The sequence below is a fragment of the Rhinolophus sinicus genome, chromosome 1 (genome assembly GCF_057876585.1).
Source record: "Rhinolophus sinicus isolate RSI-liver-muscle chromosome 1, RSI-T2T, whole genome shotgun sequence".
Classification (NCBI taxonomy): Eukaryota; Metazoa; Chordata; class Mammalia; order Chiroptera; family Rhinolophidae; genus Rhinolophus; species Rhinolophus sinicus.
The window spans coordinates 182916524-182937122 of record NC_142501.1 but is presented as its reverse complement, the minus strand read 5'-3'; the positions used below and the strand labels follow the sequence as shown (position 1 = coordinate 182937122).

At 35.7% G+C, this 20599-nt stretch overlaps 1 protein-coding gene across 3 annotated transcripts in view; it reads left to right on the top strand.

The window, feature by feature from the left end:
- PPA2 (inorganic pyrophosphatase 2) overlaps positions 1-20599 on the top strand; it is an 84840-nt gene that overhangs the window by 24434 nt on the left and 39807 nt on the right. For all 3 annotated transcript variants that reach the window (XR_012493160.2, XM_019738933.3, XM_019738932.3), the window contains 3 exons: positions 601-720; positions 9988-10074; positions 17471-17597. Coding sequence is in view for 2 of the 3 variants with exons in the window: in XM_019738933.3 (XP_019594492.3) it covers positions 601-720; positions 9988-10074; positions 17471-17597 (334 nt within the window). In the remaining variant the exon portion in view is untranslated. The remainder of the gene's footprint in view (positions 1-600; positions 721-9987; positions 10075-17470; positions 17598-20599) is intronic.

The window sequence follows — 20599 nt, the reverse complement described above, 5'->3', positions numbered from 1 at the left end:
AATCTTGCTTTATCATTCTGGATACTCTACCTCAGTTAGGTATAGGGTAAAGAATCTGTGAAATTTTACCTAATCTAAACAGCATTTATTCATTCAAACATGGATTCAGTTATTTTTTGTTTACATTATAGGGTAGTTTCTTGTTTCTTTTTTTGTTTGTTTTCTCTTTGCATGGCAATTTGGATATGCTTGATAGAAAGGTAACTTAGAAATGAAATCACTTGGTGAAAATCTTTGCATTATCTTTATTATCATAAGATTGATGGTAAAAAGCCTGAGATTATTAACAAAAAGCAGGATGATTAATCTTTGTCTTCTTGCCATTTCAATCATTTTATTATTTGTGTTAGAAAAATGACTGCTTAAATAATTGAGTGCCTAAATATATGATCTGATGTTTCCTTTCCAGATGTTTTTTTCTTACACAGTACTGTAAATTACAAATAAGAGCTGTCTTAATTTATTTTAAAGTATCTTTGATCAGTAAATTGGAATACGAATATTTAGTTTGAAAATAGCAGATCTTAAAAACACTATTTGAAGATAAGATTATTCATTTCTCATCCCCCTGCCCCCTTTTTTTTTCCATGATCTGCTTAGATTGCCACGAAGGAGCCATTGAATCCCATTAAACCAGACATAAAGGATGGCAAGCTACGCTATGTGGCGAATATCTTTCCTCACAAGGGTTATATATGGAATTACGGTGCCCTCCCTCAGGTAACATTTTTGTTATAATGGTAAAACTTTCCTGTCTTCTGAAAAAATTGCCTTGTAAATCCTGTGAACTACTTGAATTTAAATTAGTTCTTAGGACATGTCAGTTTGAGAGATTTGAAAATTAAAAATTTTTTAATGTGGAGTTTTATTCTATCAATAAATTTTTTTTTCAAACTGTATTTATGTCTATACTCAAGTTCTTGGAGATAGGCATATAGAACACTCACATTTCGCATTTTGAACACATTTCTTTTTCTGGGCTTGGTTATTAAGGATGAGTGAAAAATGTTTTATCTGCTTTATCTTCAGTGATTTATTTGAATACGACAAGTAATGCTTTTAGAAACATTCATATATGATAGCATGAATTTTATTTTTTAAAGTTTAACAGATAAATATTTAAAATTTTTAACTTTTTTCCAGAACTCATTGTGAATTCAATTAGGGGACTTAATTATTTACTACTATGAATTTATAATTTTTCAGTGGAAAGCAGTGAAAGCAAGAGCTAAATAATGATAAAGCAGTATCTATTAGAGAATGTATTAGAGAATGACACTTGCTGTTTGCTTTTTCTCTTATCCCTTTTTGTTTCCTTGTGTTTCCTCACTCCTGGAAAGTGATAACTACTTCTAGATTATTCAGTGAGTAAAATTCAGAATATGTAGAATGAAAAGTCTAAGTTTCGGGGACGTAGAAAAGCATCTGCCTTTATGTTTATAAAGCCGTCAGACCATCACTCTATCTGGATATTTAATTTTTGTATTTTTTGTTGTTGTTGTTGTTAATTTTAACATTTTACATGAAATTCCAAGTTGCTTTTGGGGAAATATGTGAGTAAAGGGGTCTTGCTTTATCCAAGTCAGGAAAACAACTGCCCACATAGAATAAATATTCACAGGAAAAGAAAAAAGAAAATTGTTTTCTAAAGAGTCAGGCTGTCTTTGATGCAGTTAGACCACCCACATGGATACATTCTTCAAAACAAGCACTTCTAAAATGATTGTGCTGAGAATGAGAATGTCTCTTGAAACCATGAAGGCAGGTTTTCTGCTCCTCAGGTGCCTAAGTAGACATTCTGCTTGACTTGGCAGGGAAAGGGTTAAAAAATATTTGTTAAGTGAAGGGGATACTGTCTGTAGGAGAAGTCATATGGATGAGGGGAAGGCCAAATAAACCATTGAATTAGAGACAGCCAGACAAAAACAGAGACATTTAGAGTAAGCAGAAGATAAACTAAAGTTTATGTATTTGTTTATTTCATTAAATATTTATTAAAGATCTGTGTGCTAGGCAGTGTATTAGGTGTTGGATGTTTAAAGAAAAATGGGATATAAATATAAGATCCAAGAAGCATAATAAGTGGCTAAGAATGTGGATTTGGAACTAGATTGCCACTTTCTAGTAATATAACCTTGGGCAAGTTACTTTGTCTTTCTTTGCCTCGCTTTCTTCATCTGTAAAATAGAGATGATACAGTACCTATCGCGTATGGTTGTGTTGAGGTTGAATGAGTTATTGCACATTCATGTTCGAATAGTGACTAATGGGTAGTGATCACATTATTGTTACTGCTGATACTTTTATTATTATGCTGTCTTTTCTCCAAAGGGATTTGTAGTCTCATGGAATGATCGACAACTAAACAAGTGGTTACAGTGGAGCATAATAGGTGCTTCTAACTCATCTACTAATTCTAAGCTTTTGTGGTTTATTTACAATCCTGATGAATTTTTGTACTTCTCTGGATGTGTTTGACATTTCCAGATGCTCTTACCTGCTGTTACATTAGTCTGTTAGGTGCAGTAGATCCTGTTTAATTACAACAGTATTAAACTGCAGCAGTCTCTTAATGCACCCTTTGTCACTGCTATCTACCAAAATCTCACACTCCATCCAGCATCCAAAGTAATATTTTAAATATTTAAATAGTATTTTGGAAACATAAATTTGCTAATGTTTTGCTCATGAGAACCTTTTAATGGTTTCTTGTTGCTAAAAGGATAAATACAACATTCTTAACATGGCCTTTCAACCCTGCATCATCTGGCCTCTGTTAAGTTCTCCAGCCTCATTTTACAACATTTGTCCTTTCTTACTTTATCCCACCACTATGACTTCTTCAGTGTTTCTAATTTTCTATTGTCATTTCCACACCATGCCTTCACAGAGCTGTTCATTCATTCATTCATTCATTCAGTACATATTTTTTGAGTGTCTGATGTTTGCCAGGCAATATTTTAAGTATTGGAGGTGAAGTAGTGATAAAAGTGACAAAAATTCTCTGGGACTTTTATCCTGGGCAGAGACAGACAGAAAAATAAAAAAAATCATAATAAAATGTATAATACATCAGTTGATGGTGTGTTAGAGAAAAATAAAGCAGGAAATGGGGCTAGGGCATGTTGGGATGTTGCAATTTAGAGAGAAGGCCTCCGTGAGAAGGTGTTACTTGAATGAAGACCTAAAGGAAGGGAGGGAACAAGTAGTATGGATGTCTAGGGAATTCAACAAGAAATAGCAAGTGTAAAAGTCCTGGGGTGGTTGTGAGGAACAGAACGGAGGCCAGTGTGACTAGAATGGAAGTGAGGAAGAAGAAATAGACCTGTATTCTCTCTGCCTTTTTTTTATATTGATGCTTTGATTTTATTTAATTTTAGTTTATTTTTTATTGAGGTAACAATGTTTAATAACATTATATAAGTTTCAGGTGTACAAAATTATAATTTGGTATCTATATACACTATAGCATGCTCATCACCAAAAGTCTAGTTCCATCCGTTACCCATCCATTTGACCCCCTTGACCCATTTCACCCTTCCTCCACCCCCTCTTCCCTCTGGTAACCACAAGGAGATATCACCTCACACCTATTAGAAGGACTGTTATCAAAATGACAAGAAATAAATGCTGGAGAGGGTGTGGAGAAAAGGGAACTCTTGTGCACTGTTGGTGGGAATGTAAATTGGTGCAGCCACTATGGAAAACATTATGGCAGTTTCTCAAAAAATTAACACTAGCACTACCATATCCACACATTCTTCTTCAGGGTATTCCAAGAATATGAAAATACTAATTTGAAAAGATGTGCACCCCTGTGTTCATTGCAGCATTATTTATAGTAGCCAAGATATAGAAGCAACATAAGTGTCCTTTGATGGATGAATGGATAAAGATGTGGTGTGTGTGTGTGTGTGCGTGTGTGTGTGTGTTTGTGTGTGTGCACATACATATACATACATACACATGCATATATATATATATACACACATACAGTAGAATATTACTCAGTCAAAAAAATTAAATATTGCCGTTTATGACAACATCTTGATGGTATTATGCTAAGTGAAATATAATACCTCAGACAGAAAAGGACAAAAACTATGATTTCACTCACGTAGAACATAATATAAAAAAGAAGTAAATGACCAAACCAAACAAAAACTCTCTTCTGTTTTTAGAGATCTTTACTATCTTTTTAAACCCAAACTAATCTTGTAGTGTGTGTGTGAATGTGTGTTAGTCTTCAGCAAATGCATACACTATAGCTTGCATAGAAGTTATTTACCAAAAAAAAAATAATAATAACCTGAATTGATTAATATTAATAAAAAGTTGAAATTAGGCCAGTTGTTTATGGGAAAGGCTAGCTCGCTTCATTGTCGATACTAAGACTGAAAGAGCCTGTTAAAATGAAAGCAAGCCCATGGTCCTATTTATGCTTTAGATCTCATCTCCAACTTCCCCTTGTCCCCCTCCTTCTGTTCTGTCACTCCCACAGTGGCCCCCGCACAATTCCTCTGATACTCAAGGCACGCGCCTGCCTCAGGCCTGCACGCTCACTGTGTCCTCCAGAGTGAAACCCTCTGTTTCCCAGCTATGCACATGGCATCCTCTTTACATGTTTGCACAGGAGTCACCTTCATGATATCTGCTCGGAACACCCTTTACAATTTTAACCCTGCCTGCTCTACTCTCATTCCGCCTTCCATACTTTCTCTTTTTCCCTTTTCCGACTTTTTACATGTTATGTAATTTATTTATTCATATTTATTGTTAATTTCTTCCAGCTAGACTGGAGACTTCATGAGGGCAGGGATTCTGTCTGTTTTGTTCACTGGTGTCTTCCAACTGCTCAGCTTAGTGCCTGGCACAGAGTAGGTCATCAATATATATCTGTGGAATGAATGAGTTAATGAATGCATTGTGTGTGTTGCATTTGTTTCGTAGGCATATGTGGGTATTGAGTTTTGCTGTTGTCTTAGGATTTGTCTTGTAACGTCAGGAAATTTGTTCAAAGCAGTTACCAAGCCAATCGTGCTTGGGAGAACATTTAAGCAGCACAATACTGTTTAAGTAGCAGTCTCTCCACTTAGCTTTTGATCAATCAGGGTGCCATTATTTCAGACCTTCTGTTGTCTACACTGTTTAACCTTATTAACTTCTCCTGCACGAGCAATAATGGCTTCCTCAGAGTTTTGAGTTTGGCCTGGGCAAAAATTATCTTTGTTTATCTTTCCGCAGTCTTTCTGAGTGAATATTTAGAAGACCCATCTGGATAATGATAAGGACTCGAATCACTAAAATCAAGATTTCTTCAGACTTAGTGTAATATTGTTGTATTTATTATTTTGAACTTTCTTACAAATTTGGTTCTTTACCCCAGGTATCGTTTAATACCACTTAGTAGTTTTAGAACCTGGGACCAGCGACTAAATTTCACTAGGCCCTTTTGTTCATCTGTGTCATCATACCACCTACCCTGCAAGGCTATTGTGAATATTGAATGAGATGATGAAAGTGAAGTGTTTAGCCCCGTAGTGAGTTCTCAGTCATATTATCTCAATGATGATGACGCTTGCTGCTCATATTTGCTGCTAATAGTGGAACAACTGTTACAGGCTTTTGCTCTAAATTGAAGCTGGTTAAGTACAGGTAGTGGCTGAGTAGACCTTATGCCCTTTAGTCAGAGGTGACAAGAATCCTGATTAATCATGAAGTAATTCTCAAGGAGCACCTATGTACAGCTCTGTACAAGTCAGTTGTGTTTCAGAGACTTAAGGACCAGAGCATGATGACTACAAACATATTGGTTACTGTTTACAGATTATAAGGAAATGATGTCAAACGCCTGCAGGAGGAGGAGTAAGATTTGTTTTAGGCCTGATCTGTGCACTGTGATTTATTTATTTTTATAGCTTTAGAGCCATTCTTTGTACAAGTTTAACATTATATTCCTGTTGATAAGTTGTTTTTAATTTTTTATGCTTTTCTTGTCTCCATGCTAAAATTTTTCTGTATCCATAGTATATATAGTAGGTATATACTTCTAAGTCTATACCTGTGAATCAAATTGCTAAATTGTGAGTTGCACATCTATTTTACTTTACTAAGTATTCCTAAATTGTTTACAAAAGAAGTTGTAACAATATATACTCATACCTGCTTTAGGATGGAGGAAACTCTCAGACTTTTTGATTCTGCTTCTAGGTTTTCTGATTCCTGTTATACCTCAATCCCATCCCAGCACATTAAAATTAATGTTATAGCATTAGTTGCAAATGTTATACCATTTTTAACATGATATTCTTCAGGGTATTACCTATGTTCTATGTGTCTCTGTTCCTAACTCCTGGCCTGGAGTGGGTACTCAGTAAATATTTTCTCTATGAATGGATGTCTGCTGATAGGTAATAGAAAACAAGAAGCAATAAGGGGAACAATCAGAAAGAAGAGAACGCCCACAGGAAAATATACTTAGGAGATTCTGAGAGTAAGAAAAGGTATTTATTTAAAAGAAAAGACCATGAAATAGAATAAGGTTATTATCTGAGAAGAGTTGCCATTCAACTGCTATTGTTATCAAAATTGGGACATCATAACATAATGATTTAATAGTATGAGTTCTAATTCCATTGCCCCCATTTGGAAACTGACCTTGGACAAATTTAAACTCTGTGTACTTCAGTTTGCTCCTTTGTAAAATGTGGTTAATAATGGTACATTCCTCATGGAGTGTATGAATGTGTGAGTGTGATTGTGTGTGTGTGTGTGTGTGTGTGTGTGTGCGTGTGTATCACTTAAAAAGTGTTTCTCAACTATAACCAGTATGTAAGGTTAACAATTATGTTTATTCCTCTTAATTTAATAAGTAATATCAGTTCTAATAGTTTTTTGGTGGAGTCTTTGGGGTTCTCTAAATATAGTATCATGTCATCTGCATATAATGGCAATTTTACTTCCTCCTTACCAATTCTGATGCCTTTTATTTCTTTTTCTTGTCTGATTGCTGTGGCTCAAACTTCCAGAACTATGTTGAATAGAAGTGGAGAAAGTGGGCAACCTTGCCTTGTTCCTGATCTTAAGGGGAATGGTTTTAGCTTTTCCCCATTGAGTATGATGTTAGCTGTGGGTTTATCATATATGGCCTTTATTATGTTGAGATATGATCCCTCTATTCCCACTTTCGTAAGAGTTTTTATCATAAATGACTGCTGGATTTTGTCGAATGCTTTTTCTGCATCTATTGATATGATCATATGGTTTTTGTTTTTCATTTTGTTAATGTGGTGTATCACATTAATTGATTTGTGGATGTTGAACCAACCTTGCATACCAGGAGTGAATCCCACTTGATCATGGTGTATGATCTTTTTAATGTATTGCTGAATTCTGTTTGCTAATATTTTGTTGAGGATTTTTGCATCTGTGTTCATTAGGGATATCGGTCTGTAGTTTTCTTTTTTGTAATGTCTTTGTCTGATTTAGGGATCAGGGTGATAGTGACATCATAAAAAGTGTTTGGGAGCCTTCCCTCCTTCTGGATTTTTTGGAGTAGTTTGAGGAATATAGGTGATAATTCTTTTTTTGAATGTTTTGTAAAATTCACCTGTAAAGCCATCTGGTCCAGGGCTTTCGTTTGTTGGGAGCTTGTTGATTATTGATTCAATTTCCCTGGTACTAATCAGTCTATTCAGGTATTCTGTTTCTTCTTGAGTTAGCCTTGGAAGGTTGTATACTTCTAGAAAATTATCCATTTCTTCCAGATTGTCTAATTTGTTGGCGTATAGTTGCTCATAGTAATTTGTTAAAATTTTTTGTATTTCTGTGGTGTCTGTTGTCACTTCTTCCTTTATTTCTGATTTTATTAATTTGCTGTGTGAGGGTTGACCCCGCAGATGAAGCTTGGCCCCTATGGGCTCTTGTGCCTGTAGAGAATTCCTTCTGGGTGTGTCACTTGTAGGTCAAACCCAGTAATACTCTCGTTTGGTCTGGAGTTGGCCACTGGGTGTGTTGAATCTTGTGCCTCTTGAGCTGGGCCCTGGTGCAGGGCAATTTCAGAACAAAGCAAATCAACAAACACAACAGCAGCAACAAAAACAAAGAAAAAAACCAGATACAATCACATGTAAAAACAACCAATAACCCACACTCAACACAGGCAAAAATATCAAAAACACAAAAAAGAAACAAAAAGCACAAGTCTTGGCTTAAACCCACCAAACAATCTCCAGGTTGTCCTCTGCTGTACAAAGAGTCCTCTGCGTCTTGTGCAGGCAGAGCTGTCCAGCTGGTGTCCAGAGTGACCCTGGGACTGCAGTTCTAGAAGAATAGGGCTATGGGGTGTGGATGGTAGTTTTTACAAAGTCAGTGCAGTTTCTGCTCTTGCCTGCACATATGCGCTCTGAAGCACCACAGCTAGCCAATGGGAGGTTGGTTTATTCCCTGTGCCCAGGTCTCCTGAGTCTTAGGGCAATTGTTCCGTAGGGGAGTATGGAGGGTGTGAGATTTCTGAGCTGCTGAAAGCCCTGCCACCTGCTGTTAACCTCTGTGTGTGTCTCTGTATATAATTGTCCTGTGCTGCAGTCCAGAAAAGGTAGGGGCTGGGAAGAGAGGTATCTTCCGTCTCCCAGCCCAGTAGCGTCACACTCTTCCCAGACTCTTTCCTAGGTCACAGCTGTAAAGCGGCTTTTTCTAGGTCCTGAGCACTATAGCTCCTCTGTAATCTGACACTACTCTTCAGTTCAGGGACCAGCTTGAGACTCTGGAAGGGTGGGGGTAGGATTGCTGTGGGAGAGTGGGGGGAGAGGCCCAGGTATGGAGTTTGCCTTTTGTCGACCTAGGGCCCAGCTGGAGATCTCAGCTGAGGTTACCGCCTCAAATGCTGGATACACTGCTCTCTTGGCAGGAGAGATCAGCTGTGGGACGCAGAAAAGAGCCACCTCCTGGCTCTTGTGATCTCTGTTCTGTGTCCTGGGGCCCCAACTTCCATCCAGGCAGCCGCGGATGCGGCCGCATCTCCACTCCGCTTCCTTCCCTCTTCCCCTGCACCCCCGGTTTTCTCACCTTCAAGTAATCCTAGTAAGAGTCACTTAGCTGTTCTGTGTGATGAGCAGAAAGTCCTTTGATGGGTTATAGATGTTCAATTTGTGGTAAGTTCCAGAGGAGAACTCAAGAAGACCAGCTCGCTGCCGCCGTTCCAATGACATCCAATTATGAGACGGGGAAGGATAATGCCTAGGGGATATTTAAACTGGATAACAAATTTCTGTTATGCTACTTAATTCATTTATAAAAGTGCCTATGGGTTTATTTTGTAGCCAACAGGGTATATAATCTTTTCAGTAAACTAAAGAGTTGATACCTTTTCATGTTTTTGTCAAGGTCTTCAGATTTGATGGCCAAGGTAGAGGGTTTTCTAAATGGAATGAAATGAGACAAAAATAGACGTTTTATTTTCTGTGGTAGACACTGTCTTGTTCTTTAGTTTATGAAGGGAAAACTAGATTTCTTCTAGTAGAAGTCTTTTAAAGAACAGAAAGTTTGTTTTCAAACATGGAAAGCCAGACCCAGTGCTGTTTGTTACCTTGTCAAAGGAAGCAATGAATGATGATGGAACCAGCAGTTTAGGCACTCAGTGGAAACAAGGCCAGACACAATGGGAACAGCTGAACTGAAACTCTAAAAGTGAACATGAATTTAGACTGACTAAACTTGGAAGAAGAATATGGAAGAAGAGTACAGTTTAGAAATACCACCCACTTTCAGATATGATTATACAGACAAATGAGAGACAGAAGGAGGAAATAGTATAAATGTTTTAATGATTATGATGCTTACGGATGTACTGTCGCTGGTAACATTGAGCCTATACAATTTCTGAGCATTTTCCTTTGCATTATGGCAATCTGTAAAACATTATGATTGTGGAAAGATTAAGATGCATTATAGCGAGTATTAACCTGTATTTCTTCCCCCCTTTTTTAGACTTGGGAAGATCCCCGTCGAAAAGATAAGAGCACAGACTGCTGTGGAGATGATGATCCTATTGATGTCTGTGAAATAGGCTCAAAGGTTTGTTTCGTAGACTGTTATTCTAACGTGTTCTAATCTATTCATGCCATAAAATTTCACTTTTCTTTGGAAGGCATCAGTTTTTCAACTCTTCAAAGTTCTAGCTTGTTAATCCTTCTGATTTCAGTCTCTTTTTGTATTTTTACTTCTCTTAAGATAGGGGTTGGTAAACTTCAGCCCATGGTGGGTCAAATCTAGCTCACCACCTGTTGTTTTCAGTATGCCCATTCATTTATGTATTGTCTGTGGCTGCTTTTGTAGCACAGCAAAGCTGAGGAATGGCAGCAGAGACCATACAGTCTGCCAAGTCTGAAGTCTTTACTGTCTGACCTGTTATAGAAAGTTCTGCTAAATCCTATCTTCAGCTTCCTTGCCTATTATCCAGACAAGAAACTCAAGACTGATGAAAGCCAGTGGGTACTCTCTTTTTGGGGGGCCTGCTTCCAGGTTGCCAAGTCCTACTACAGAAAAGCCAAACTTTCCATAGGTCACTGCTACCCATAGAATTCAATGTGTCTCTGGTCAGTTCTTTCTATCTTCTACTGCATTTATTGCTAATAGTTGCCATTCTTTACTTTCAGCTCCTTTCAATTTGTTCTCACTCCCAGCAGAATGTCTTGTGTTTAATTTTGTCTAGCTGAGAGAAACCAGCAGGTGAGAGCTCCCTCACCTTTTCCCCTTAGACTACCAAACTACCTGCGCCTGCAAACATTCTTTCTCCCTTTCCTTTTGTTGCTAAGACAATTGTCTTTTTTTTGTCCAAACCCAGTACTTCCACCTGTGCTGTACATACTATCCCTTCCTGCCTCTGAGTGACAGTGTTTTCCTAACCCTTTTCTATTTTGTCTTTATAACTTCTTTTTCTTTATTGGTTTCCTTCCATATGTCTTTCCTCTTCACATGCAGGCATGTAAAAAGAGTTTTCAACACTTATCTCCATCTCCTACTTCCCCCTTGATCTTCAGCCTATTGAAAATTGTTTCCATCCTGCCATTATTTCATTGACAATGTTCTCACTAAGGTCCCTGGTAACTTTTTTAAAGCCAGATCGAACAGGCCTGTTTCATAGTTCTTGTCTGACTTGAATTTACTTTAATCATTTTATACTGTTAACCTCTGTCTTCCTTCTTGAGATAGTGTCTTCACTTGACTTGGATTGTATTATAATATCTTGGATATTCTCTAATTCTGGTTCCTTCCTGGTTTCTTTTGCAAGCTATTTTGTCCTGCCTACGCCTTAAGGATTGATTAGCTTGAGGGTTGTGCCCTCGTCTAACTCCTCCTCCTCATGTGGAAACCCCGTTGGTGATCCAATCCTAAGCGTTTCTAGTTTTGCTCTCAAATTAATGTCTCTAGGTCTGACCTGTATACTCAACTGCCTACTTCTGCACTTGGATGTCTCCCAGGCACCTCAAACTCATTTTGTCCAAAACTGAGTTCATTCTTTCCTCTTCTCCTATTTACTTCTCTTAGGCTCAGTGAATGATGTCTCCTTTTCCCCTCCCTACCCCAGATTCTTAAGCCCAACACTGGGGGGTCATCTTTGATCATCCTTTGCCTTTCTTCATCCCGTTAATCATGAAATGCTGATTCTATATTCTAAATAGCCTTTAAATCTTTCTTTCCATTCTCACCGCAGCTAGCTCTGTCTAGTCCTCTGTTTTATCTCACTTGAATTATTGCTGCTACTGACCAGTTTCCTTGATGAGTCTTATTTTCCCCCATCATTTATTCCAGACTCTTTTCCTGCTTTACTGTTTGTACTTGCACCCTGCTTTTACTGGCTTCCTCTCTTGGCATCCTCGTTTGCACATACCCTCCAGCTGCACTGATCTTTCAGTTCCTGTAATGCATCTGCTGTCCCCCATGTCCAGGCCTTCGCACAAGCTACTCCTTCTGTGTAGAATGGAACCTTCTTCCTCCTTCACTTTATTTTACTTCCCCCTTTTTTTCTCTTCACCTCCCCCTTGCTCATCCTTTATATCTCAGCTAAAATATCACTTCCTCTTCGAAGTCTTCTTTTAGCCCCTCCAGACTCCCCCCAGACTAAGACACTTGCTCTTTGTTATGTGCTTTCTTAGTAGTAAGTGGTCTGTTGTTTGTTTCATTGTCTCCTTTATGAGATGGAAGTTAGCTCTGTGAGGCTAGGACTCACCATTGGTAGTTTCTAACTTAGTGCCTGGCACATAGGATAGGCTTCATTTAAGAAATGCCAAACTGAATTATTACTTGAATTATATTCTTCTACTTAAGATTAAATCACTTATCCCTGGTAACCCTTAATAATAGAAATTTTAGGCTTCTAGATTATTGCTTAGCAAATAGTTTCCTCTGATTCTTTGTCACTTTGTTTATTTATCGTAATATTTTGTTACTCTCTTTTTTCTTTTCTCCTTTTCTTCTTCATTCTCCTTTCTTATTCCTCCTCTTTTTTCCCTCCTGTTCTTCGTAATCCTCTTTGACTTTCTCTTCCTCCTTTGGCTTTTTCTCCTGTTCTTCTACTTCTTTTCTTCTTCCTTCTACTCTTCTCCCCATCTTCTCTCCCACTCCCCTCTTCTTTTCCTGCAGGGGAGATTCCCATCCAACTAATATTTCTGGTTTTACACACAGATAGGGACAAACGGTCTTGAGTACATGTGTGAGACTATAATTCTTGTATCTCTCTAGCAGAAATATGGCCTAAATGTTAGCTTTCTCTTACATTTAAGCTAGTGTAGAAATTTACCTTTTGGACATTTTCTCTCCAGAGGGGTACATACTAAAATATGTCTAAAATGAATAGATAAGAAGGAAGGAAGAATATATATATTTTAATGAGAAACTCCTGTGTTCCAGACCTATCTTAGGTGCTTTAGTCACTTTTGCATCTTTTATTTCATAAGTAAAAGTTACTAAATTAACTAACATTACATTGATGGATAGATCTATATATTAGAAAACTCTTATTCTGAGGGTGTATTCCCTGGGGACATCCAGTTCATATTAAGTGTAAATAATTATTTTAATTTAAATCCTTACACAGATATTAAGTGTGAGTGACAAGATTAAATAGAAATATCTTACTTTCACTTAAAATTTTTAAATTTTACTTAAAAGTTCGTCAGTGAGCATACAGTTAATGAGATTGGTGACTTAAAGAAGTCATCTGAAAGTGTATGTACTCGATAAATTGATTTGACCTAGTGTAACACTAACTTGTTATTGACAAAATAATCACTCTATGAAAACTTGATACAGAGGTTTTTAAATAAACCTGTTAAAGTTACTAAATATGCAGAATAAAATTAAAGGTTTTAAACATAAGATATTTTATTTATACAACTAATACGTATTTGTTCATTATATGATAATGAATTATTATGTAATAATATATAATTAATCTTGCAAGCATACTTTTACATTTTGCATAGAAAGCTAGGTACATACTAGGTGTTTGGTAGATTATTGAAAAAACATTGATTAATTATTGTCATTTTTTTGAGGAAATGTATTAATTATAAATGGTCAAATGAATATACTTCTGGTTGAATGTTGACTGTAACATTGTAAGGTATAGGAAAAATTTTTATAGACCAAGAACTGCAAAGCAAAGGATATACACCATAGAGTGATGAAAAAATTAAAAGTCATATAAAAGAAGAAATAAAAAATTTAGGTACTATAGTTGCTAGTAAATAAAATATTGATAGTTTATTTTAGAATTTACCATTTTGTAAGTCTGGCTATTATAAACTCAATAATCACTAAAATGCTTTTTTTTTCCCGTTTCATTGGAACAGATTTCTTATTTTTGCCTGGTTTTGTTTTGATGTTTGCCCCATATTCCGTCAATTTGTAGGGTTTCTTTTTCTTCAGCAATAGTTATTGTTCAAGAAAACTTTAGCTTTTAGTTTAGTTTAGTAAAAGCAAGCATCAAGCTTCCCTCACAATCCTGCTTTCCCAATGAGTCATGTTGTTTTTATCTTTCTGTTTTTTTCTTCCTTGGATAAATATATAAACATTTTTATTTTGTTGGGCACTTTTTTCCAGTTTATTTTCTATTATAGAGTTGATATAGTTAAAGGCTTTCCTGACTATAGCTGTTCATTTTTAATTGATTTTGGGATAACGATATGGTAGCAGAATTCCTAAAATTGCCCCTCAAAGACATCTGCCCTAAACTCTGGAATCTGTGAATATAATATCATTACCTTGATTATATTATTTTATAGAGCACAATTTACTTTAAAGTAGGAAGATTATCTGGACGTCCCATGCAGATACAATGTAATTACATGAGCTCTTAAAAATAAGGTGCTTTTTCTGGCTGGTGGTAGAAGTCAGAGGTTCGACGTGTGAGAAATACTGATAGACCATTGCTGATTGAAGATGAGGAAGGGAAGGCATATGAAAAGGGATGTAGTAGGCTTCTAGTTGCAGAGAGCAGTTGACATCTGGCAAGTTATTGGGAACTTCAGACCTACAACTGCGAAGAACTGAATTTAAGTGAAGTCTTCCTTAGAACCTTCAGCTCAAAGCCCAGCCTGGCCAACATGTTTGCCTTGACTCCTGGCCACGGGAACTGTGAGATAATAAATTTACACTATTTTAAGATGTTAGGTTTGTAGTAATTTGTTAAACTACAATACAGACCTAATACATAGGATGATAGGCCTTAGACAGTTTTGTTTTCCATGTTTTTTCTTATATTAATTGGGTCCAGTTGAATTTTGACCTCAGAATTCTTCAAATTCTGAATCAGCACAGAACTTTTGTTATACTCCACTATATATTCTTTGGTATATATCTGGCACCTGAATTGATAGGTGTGAACTAAGTACATTTAGAGCCCAGAGAGAAAAAGTACTAGTATCTGTAGCAGACCTCTTAAATTCTAGTTCATGTACCTGTTGTTTCCTTTGCTGTTTGCTTCAAGGAATAAGTGATATAATCTCCATTTTACTTTTGAGAAACCAAGTCCTAAATGATTGTGGGAAGTAATTTGCCTAGGGTTGCCTCTGGGAATGGTAGGAAAAATTCAATCCCACATAGGTATTTGTGACTTAAAAATCCTATCTTTTGAAATCTTTCCATAATATCTAGAAAAGTTGATTAATAAACCTACTGTGAATCTGCCTAAAATTTTAAGGCATACATGTGTTCTTATTTAAGAATTTCAACTCATTTTTCCAACATGATGAATTATATGATTCCCAAAGAATTAGTAATGGAATATGCTATGTGAATTAATTTCCTTGGAAGGGTAGACTGATAGTTTTATAATGGAATTGGGAAAATGGGTTTCATCTTACAGCCAGAGCAATTTATTCCTTTAGTTATTAAGACCTTAGTAACATTTAGTAGACAAGAAGTAAGTACTTAATCGCCATCTAAAGAATAGGTCTTGGTCAGGACTGTGTTCCTTTCGTGCCTGGCTATGCAAGAGTCCTTAAATCATCTGTAAGGAACATGGTGGTGGAAAGACTCTTCAACACCACATTGTAAATGGGTAAAGTGAAAAGAGCAGAGTTCTGAAAGTTGATAATAGACTTAGAACCACAGATACAGACATTTTCAAGGGTACGTTCCTTGAGGGGTTATTTAGCATCCGTTTGGTGTCTAGTGTTATAAATTGTCATTAATTATTGAGTTGATTTAGAATGAATGGAATTGTGAGGGATTCATAAGAATTTTACTATTTGTTCCTAAGCATTTTATTTAGAGTTTTTGGGTTGATTGAGTTTCCTTTTCAGTTTGTAAAGGTCATATAACAAGGCAATGGTCTGTCTAATCCCTTTCTGTTGCCTATGAGATCAAAGAGCACGTATGATTCTGATGAAGCTTGATAATCCTGACATACTTCCTGCTTGCCCCAGTAGCCATAAAAGTCTCAGATCTGCCCTTGCTCTTATGATGTATGAAATTTCAAAGTTAATTTTCATGAATAAAAATAAAACAAGTTAGAATGTGCTTTTTAAAACTAGATGTGACTCCCAGGTATTCTGATGGATACCCCTGCCACCAAAATCTGCTGGAGGACTCACTTCTCAGCTTTGGCGCTACTGCTATTTGGATGGATAATTCTGTTACAGGGGACTGTCCTGTGCAGCATCCCACTAGGTGCTAGTAATACCTCCCCAGTTTGCCAGCCCAGAATATCTCCAGACATTGCCAAATATCTTTTAGAGGGCAAAATTGTGTCTGGTTGAGAAGTAGTCGTCTAGTTTATCGTTGAGTTAACCAACGTAACCAGCCTTTCATTGTGATTATGTGATAACTTTGAATTTGAACATTTTTGTTTTATAAGGGATCTCCTGGCATGAGGTATGTTAAGTGTCCCTAACAAGATTGTAAACCTTTGAGAACAGGGATCCTTTCTTTGTATTGTATATACATAGTGTCTAATATGGTGCTCAGTACTTAATAGATCCTGAACATGTGAGAGTCCGGTTAAGATGATTGTGCATATTCTCCTAAAAGTGACATTCAGTACAATTTATACAGTCTCACTAATCTCTTGTGTAAACTGATTACAACTTCATGCAGATTTATGTTAAGATTTTGGATTTATTTTGCAAATGTTCTGAAAGGATTTATTTGACTTCATGGTTTAAGTCTGTTTTTTTTGGTCTCAAATAATTTCTAGACACAAAAGTGAGTTTCTTTTTCATACCTTGCTTTCCAAATGTGAAGCTGCACTTTGAATCATGATGGAATGTATTCTGAAGCATGTGTTCAAATTTCAGCTTGCAGTGAAATTCTATGGATGACCAAACCTTAAAAATAAAAGGATATAGAAAGACTCCATGTAAACTTGGCATAGGCAACTTGAAGCAACCACTGAAATAACTTTTTTTTAGTACATAGACCATCAGTTTTCACAGCATGCTGTTTCTCTGTTTCTCTTTAAATCTTCCTAAAACATTTTATGAAACCTGTTTTGTCTATATCTTTAACATTAATGATTCTCTCATTGTCATTTTTTATCTTAATAATATTTTCTATATTGTAATATGTTACAAATTTACTTTCCACTAGTAACTGAATAATGAGTTTTGCAAAAAAGGTGCTATGAAGCCATTTAAAAGGTCTCTTTTTACCCCCAAGCAGCAGAAGCCAGGTTTGTATTATGTAATGATATGCATGGGTTTATTTTCTGTTTAATGTGAGTTTCTAGGTCTAGTACATTAAATTTCAAGATCTATAAATAACTTCAATATCCAAAAAGGGATCAAGATACTTAATTTAAAAAGAGGTATCATAAAAGGCTTTATAACTGTTTTTACACTATTTTAAATTATTAAACCTTTTTTAAATTTCAGTCTATAATGCTTTTCATCTTTCATATGGATTTTTATGATATATGAGTAAACTTCTCCAAAGCCTTGCAAATGCTGAATGTCTTTGCTCTTTAAAGGTTCTTTCTAGTGGAGAGGTTATTCGTGTGAAGATCCTTGGAGTTTTGGCTCTGATTGATCAGGGTGAAACAGATTGGAAATTAATTGCTATCAGTGTGAATGATCCTGAAGCCTCAAAATTTCATGGTAAGTCTGTAACTTTCCAGAAATAGAAGTAAGTCCGTGGGTTATTGGAATTCTTAGAATTTAAAAGGGACTAATGTAAAATACCGTATATATTCGGCAGTTAAATTTATGTTTTGTTTTTTATTTATTCTCTCTCCATGGAACTTAAAGGGCATTCTAGTATGATTATGTCTGAGTTGTGTCATATTGCTAGGAGGAACAAGAGAAAGAAAAGGATGTAGACAGACAAATGATACTTCAAACTGAAAAAATGCATTCTATGAGTTCCCTTCCCCCTCCTCCTTCCTTCTTTTCCTTCCTTTTATTTCATAAATCTCTCTTTTGTTTATTTGAGTAATGGAAAAAACTAAGGAAGGAGTGTTCATCGAGAACATAAACTGTTTCTACACCCAGTTTTTGTTCTCTTGTACAAATGAAGGGAAAGATAACTGCCCTCTGACAAAATTTTGATATCCCTGAAATTTAAGTTCCAGAAATTGTCTGGTGTGACGAAGAGGACTTTCTTTGGAGTCAGACAGACAGAGTTGAATTTGAGTTCTGGCTGTATTGCTTTCTACCTGGTGACTTGGGAGAGATTATTTAACATTTCTGATTTTCAGTTTGCTCATCTATAAATGGAGATAATTGCACCTACTTGTGAGGTTGTTGACAGAATAGAGATGATTTACTTAAAGCATCTGGCTGTTACATGCAAGTGTTGAATGTATGGCCATTATTATTATTCTTTAACCAGATTTTTCCCCCATATTTTTCTAGCCTTTTTCCTTTCAGTTTCATCCTTATTCAAGATCCAGGTTACTTCTGACTCTTAACTGGAAACGGTATCATTTCTGAATTGACTGAAACTCATTAACACTATGTTTAACCTCTCTTAATTTATGTGCATTTAAAGCCTTTACTTGCACGTGGAACAGCAAGAGGGATTTTATGTTATTCTTGCATGTAATTGAGAAAGGAAGCAGTCTGATAGGATGAAGTACTGGTAACCTTAGGGTCAAAACTAAAACATGGAACTACAATTAAAATATGAGTCTTGAGTTCATAAATCATATATATTTCTTGTCTCATTATTTTACCCTGAGTTTCTTTATTATCATATTTCTTACACATGCATATGTTTACATAAGTAAATTTCCAGTTTAATATTAACTGTTCCTCAAATGAGAACTGATAATAAAATAGCGCAATAGCCAGCCAAAACAAATCATGTTTGAAGTGGCATGCTAAAGTAATGAAACCCTACTAAGGGATGCCCCTTGAAACTGGAGCTCTGAGAGCTGGAATGAAACTAGTCTTAAGGCGGAATAAACTAGTTGTTAGCGTAATACTGTTGGAAATAGGATTTAACATTTTAAACTTTCTAGCATATGCCAAGCACTGGTACCTGTCTAGTACATATTATAATTATTATTCATTTAGAGGCTGCTCTAAAGGATTTAAATAACTTGTCCAAGTTTGTACACCTGGTAAATATTAGAACCATGATTTGAACTCATTTCTGTTAGATTATAAAGTCCATTATCCATCTACAGTACAAGTCATACTTGATTGTAGTCATTTATAGTATTCGTAGCTAGAGGTATTAAAATCAGATTACATAGGCAAAGTATCTTACTCCTTCTAGAGTGGCCTAAGGCTTAAAATGAAAAATTTTAGCTCTTTTTTCATTTTATTTATCTTTGTACCCAGAGTGACGATGACTGCATTTAGTCATCTTCTAAATTCTTTTTGTGTGTGCTTGTACAAAAAAACATGCAGAAATACTGAAACCATGACATGCAGAAATATTGAAGCTTGTTTAGGTCGAGATGAAATTATCAGACTAGAATAATTAAAACAAGAAATTATTTTTAAAGGAATATAGGACATTTTTTCATTCCACTAAAAGGCAGCTGTATGTATTATGTTCATCATGAAAAATACAATTCTTCATACATTTTTAAAATTGTAGAATTAAGAGATGAGTTTCATTGACATATTTTGCTGTAAAATGGTATGTTGACATTGTGTTTTGTATAAATTTCCAGAATGAGTAAGGTATGGTAGGGGGTGGAAATTTCCTTTAACGATATTTGCATATTGTTCCCACTGGGTAGTACCATAATTACTCTTATATATCTAGATTTTGTAAAATAAGTTCTGTAGTTTTAAGAGTTGTGTTTTCTTTTTACTTCTCTTTCCTGTTACCTTCACATTATTATACAATAATAACTGAATTCTGTCTTCTCACTTATTTTACAGTGGCCTAAGGAAAAAGTAGATATAGGCACAAGTTGAAAGACTGAAGAAATTGTAGTGTGTGTGTGTGTGTGTGTGTATATATGTATATATATATATATATATATATATATATATATATATATACATTTTTTTTTTTTTTTAAATAGTAAATCGTAGAATACTTACATGACCCTATGTAGTGGCTTTTATTTTTAACTTAAACTCATTTTAGTTTTTATTTATTGCATCTCTCAAACATCACCCAGCGGTTCTCTCAGCTATTTCAGATAACAGACAGTTTCTGTTGTCTTGCTGCTTAAGTAAATTTTAATGGACAGAAATGATTCCTAATCTTACGTTTTTTGGTTCACTACTTAGCATGCTGTGTTACTTGGTTTTCATTAGCACCTAATACAGAGGGGAGTTGGAGGGGATGAGACCGGAGGGATGCTCAATAATTGCAGGGGTTGAAACTTCCTAAATTTGCAAAGAAAATTTTAATTTTATTTAAGAAAAAGCAGTTCATATGATTTGATTACAATATTTAGTAGCTTTCTCTTGTATCATAATATTCAATGCATATTTTGAAGGTATCTAACTTATAATTCAGGAGGAGCTTAAGTATTGTAAGCACATGGCTTATTTTATATGATGTTAAAATAGAACCTTGGCAGGGGTGAGGGGGCCTCAGAAATAAAGGAACCAACTTCATGATTATGCCTCTTATAAACAATATGATTTTATTGTAATAAGAAAAAGATATATATTTGAATTCATGTGAT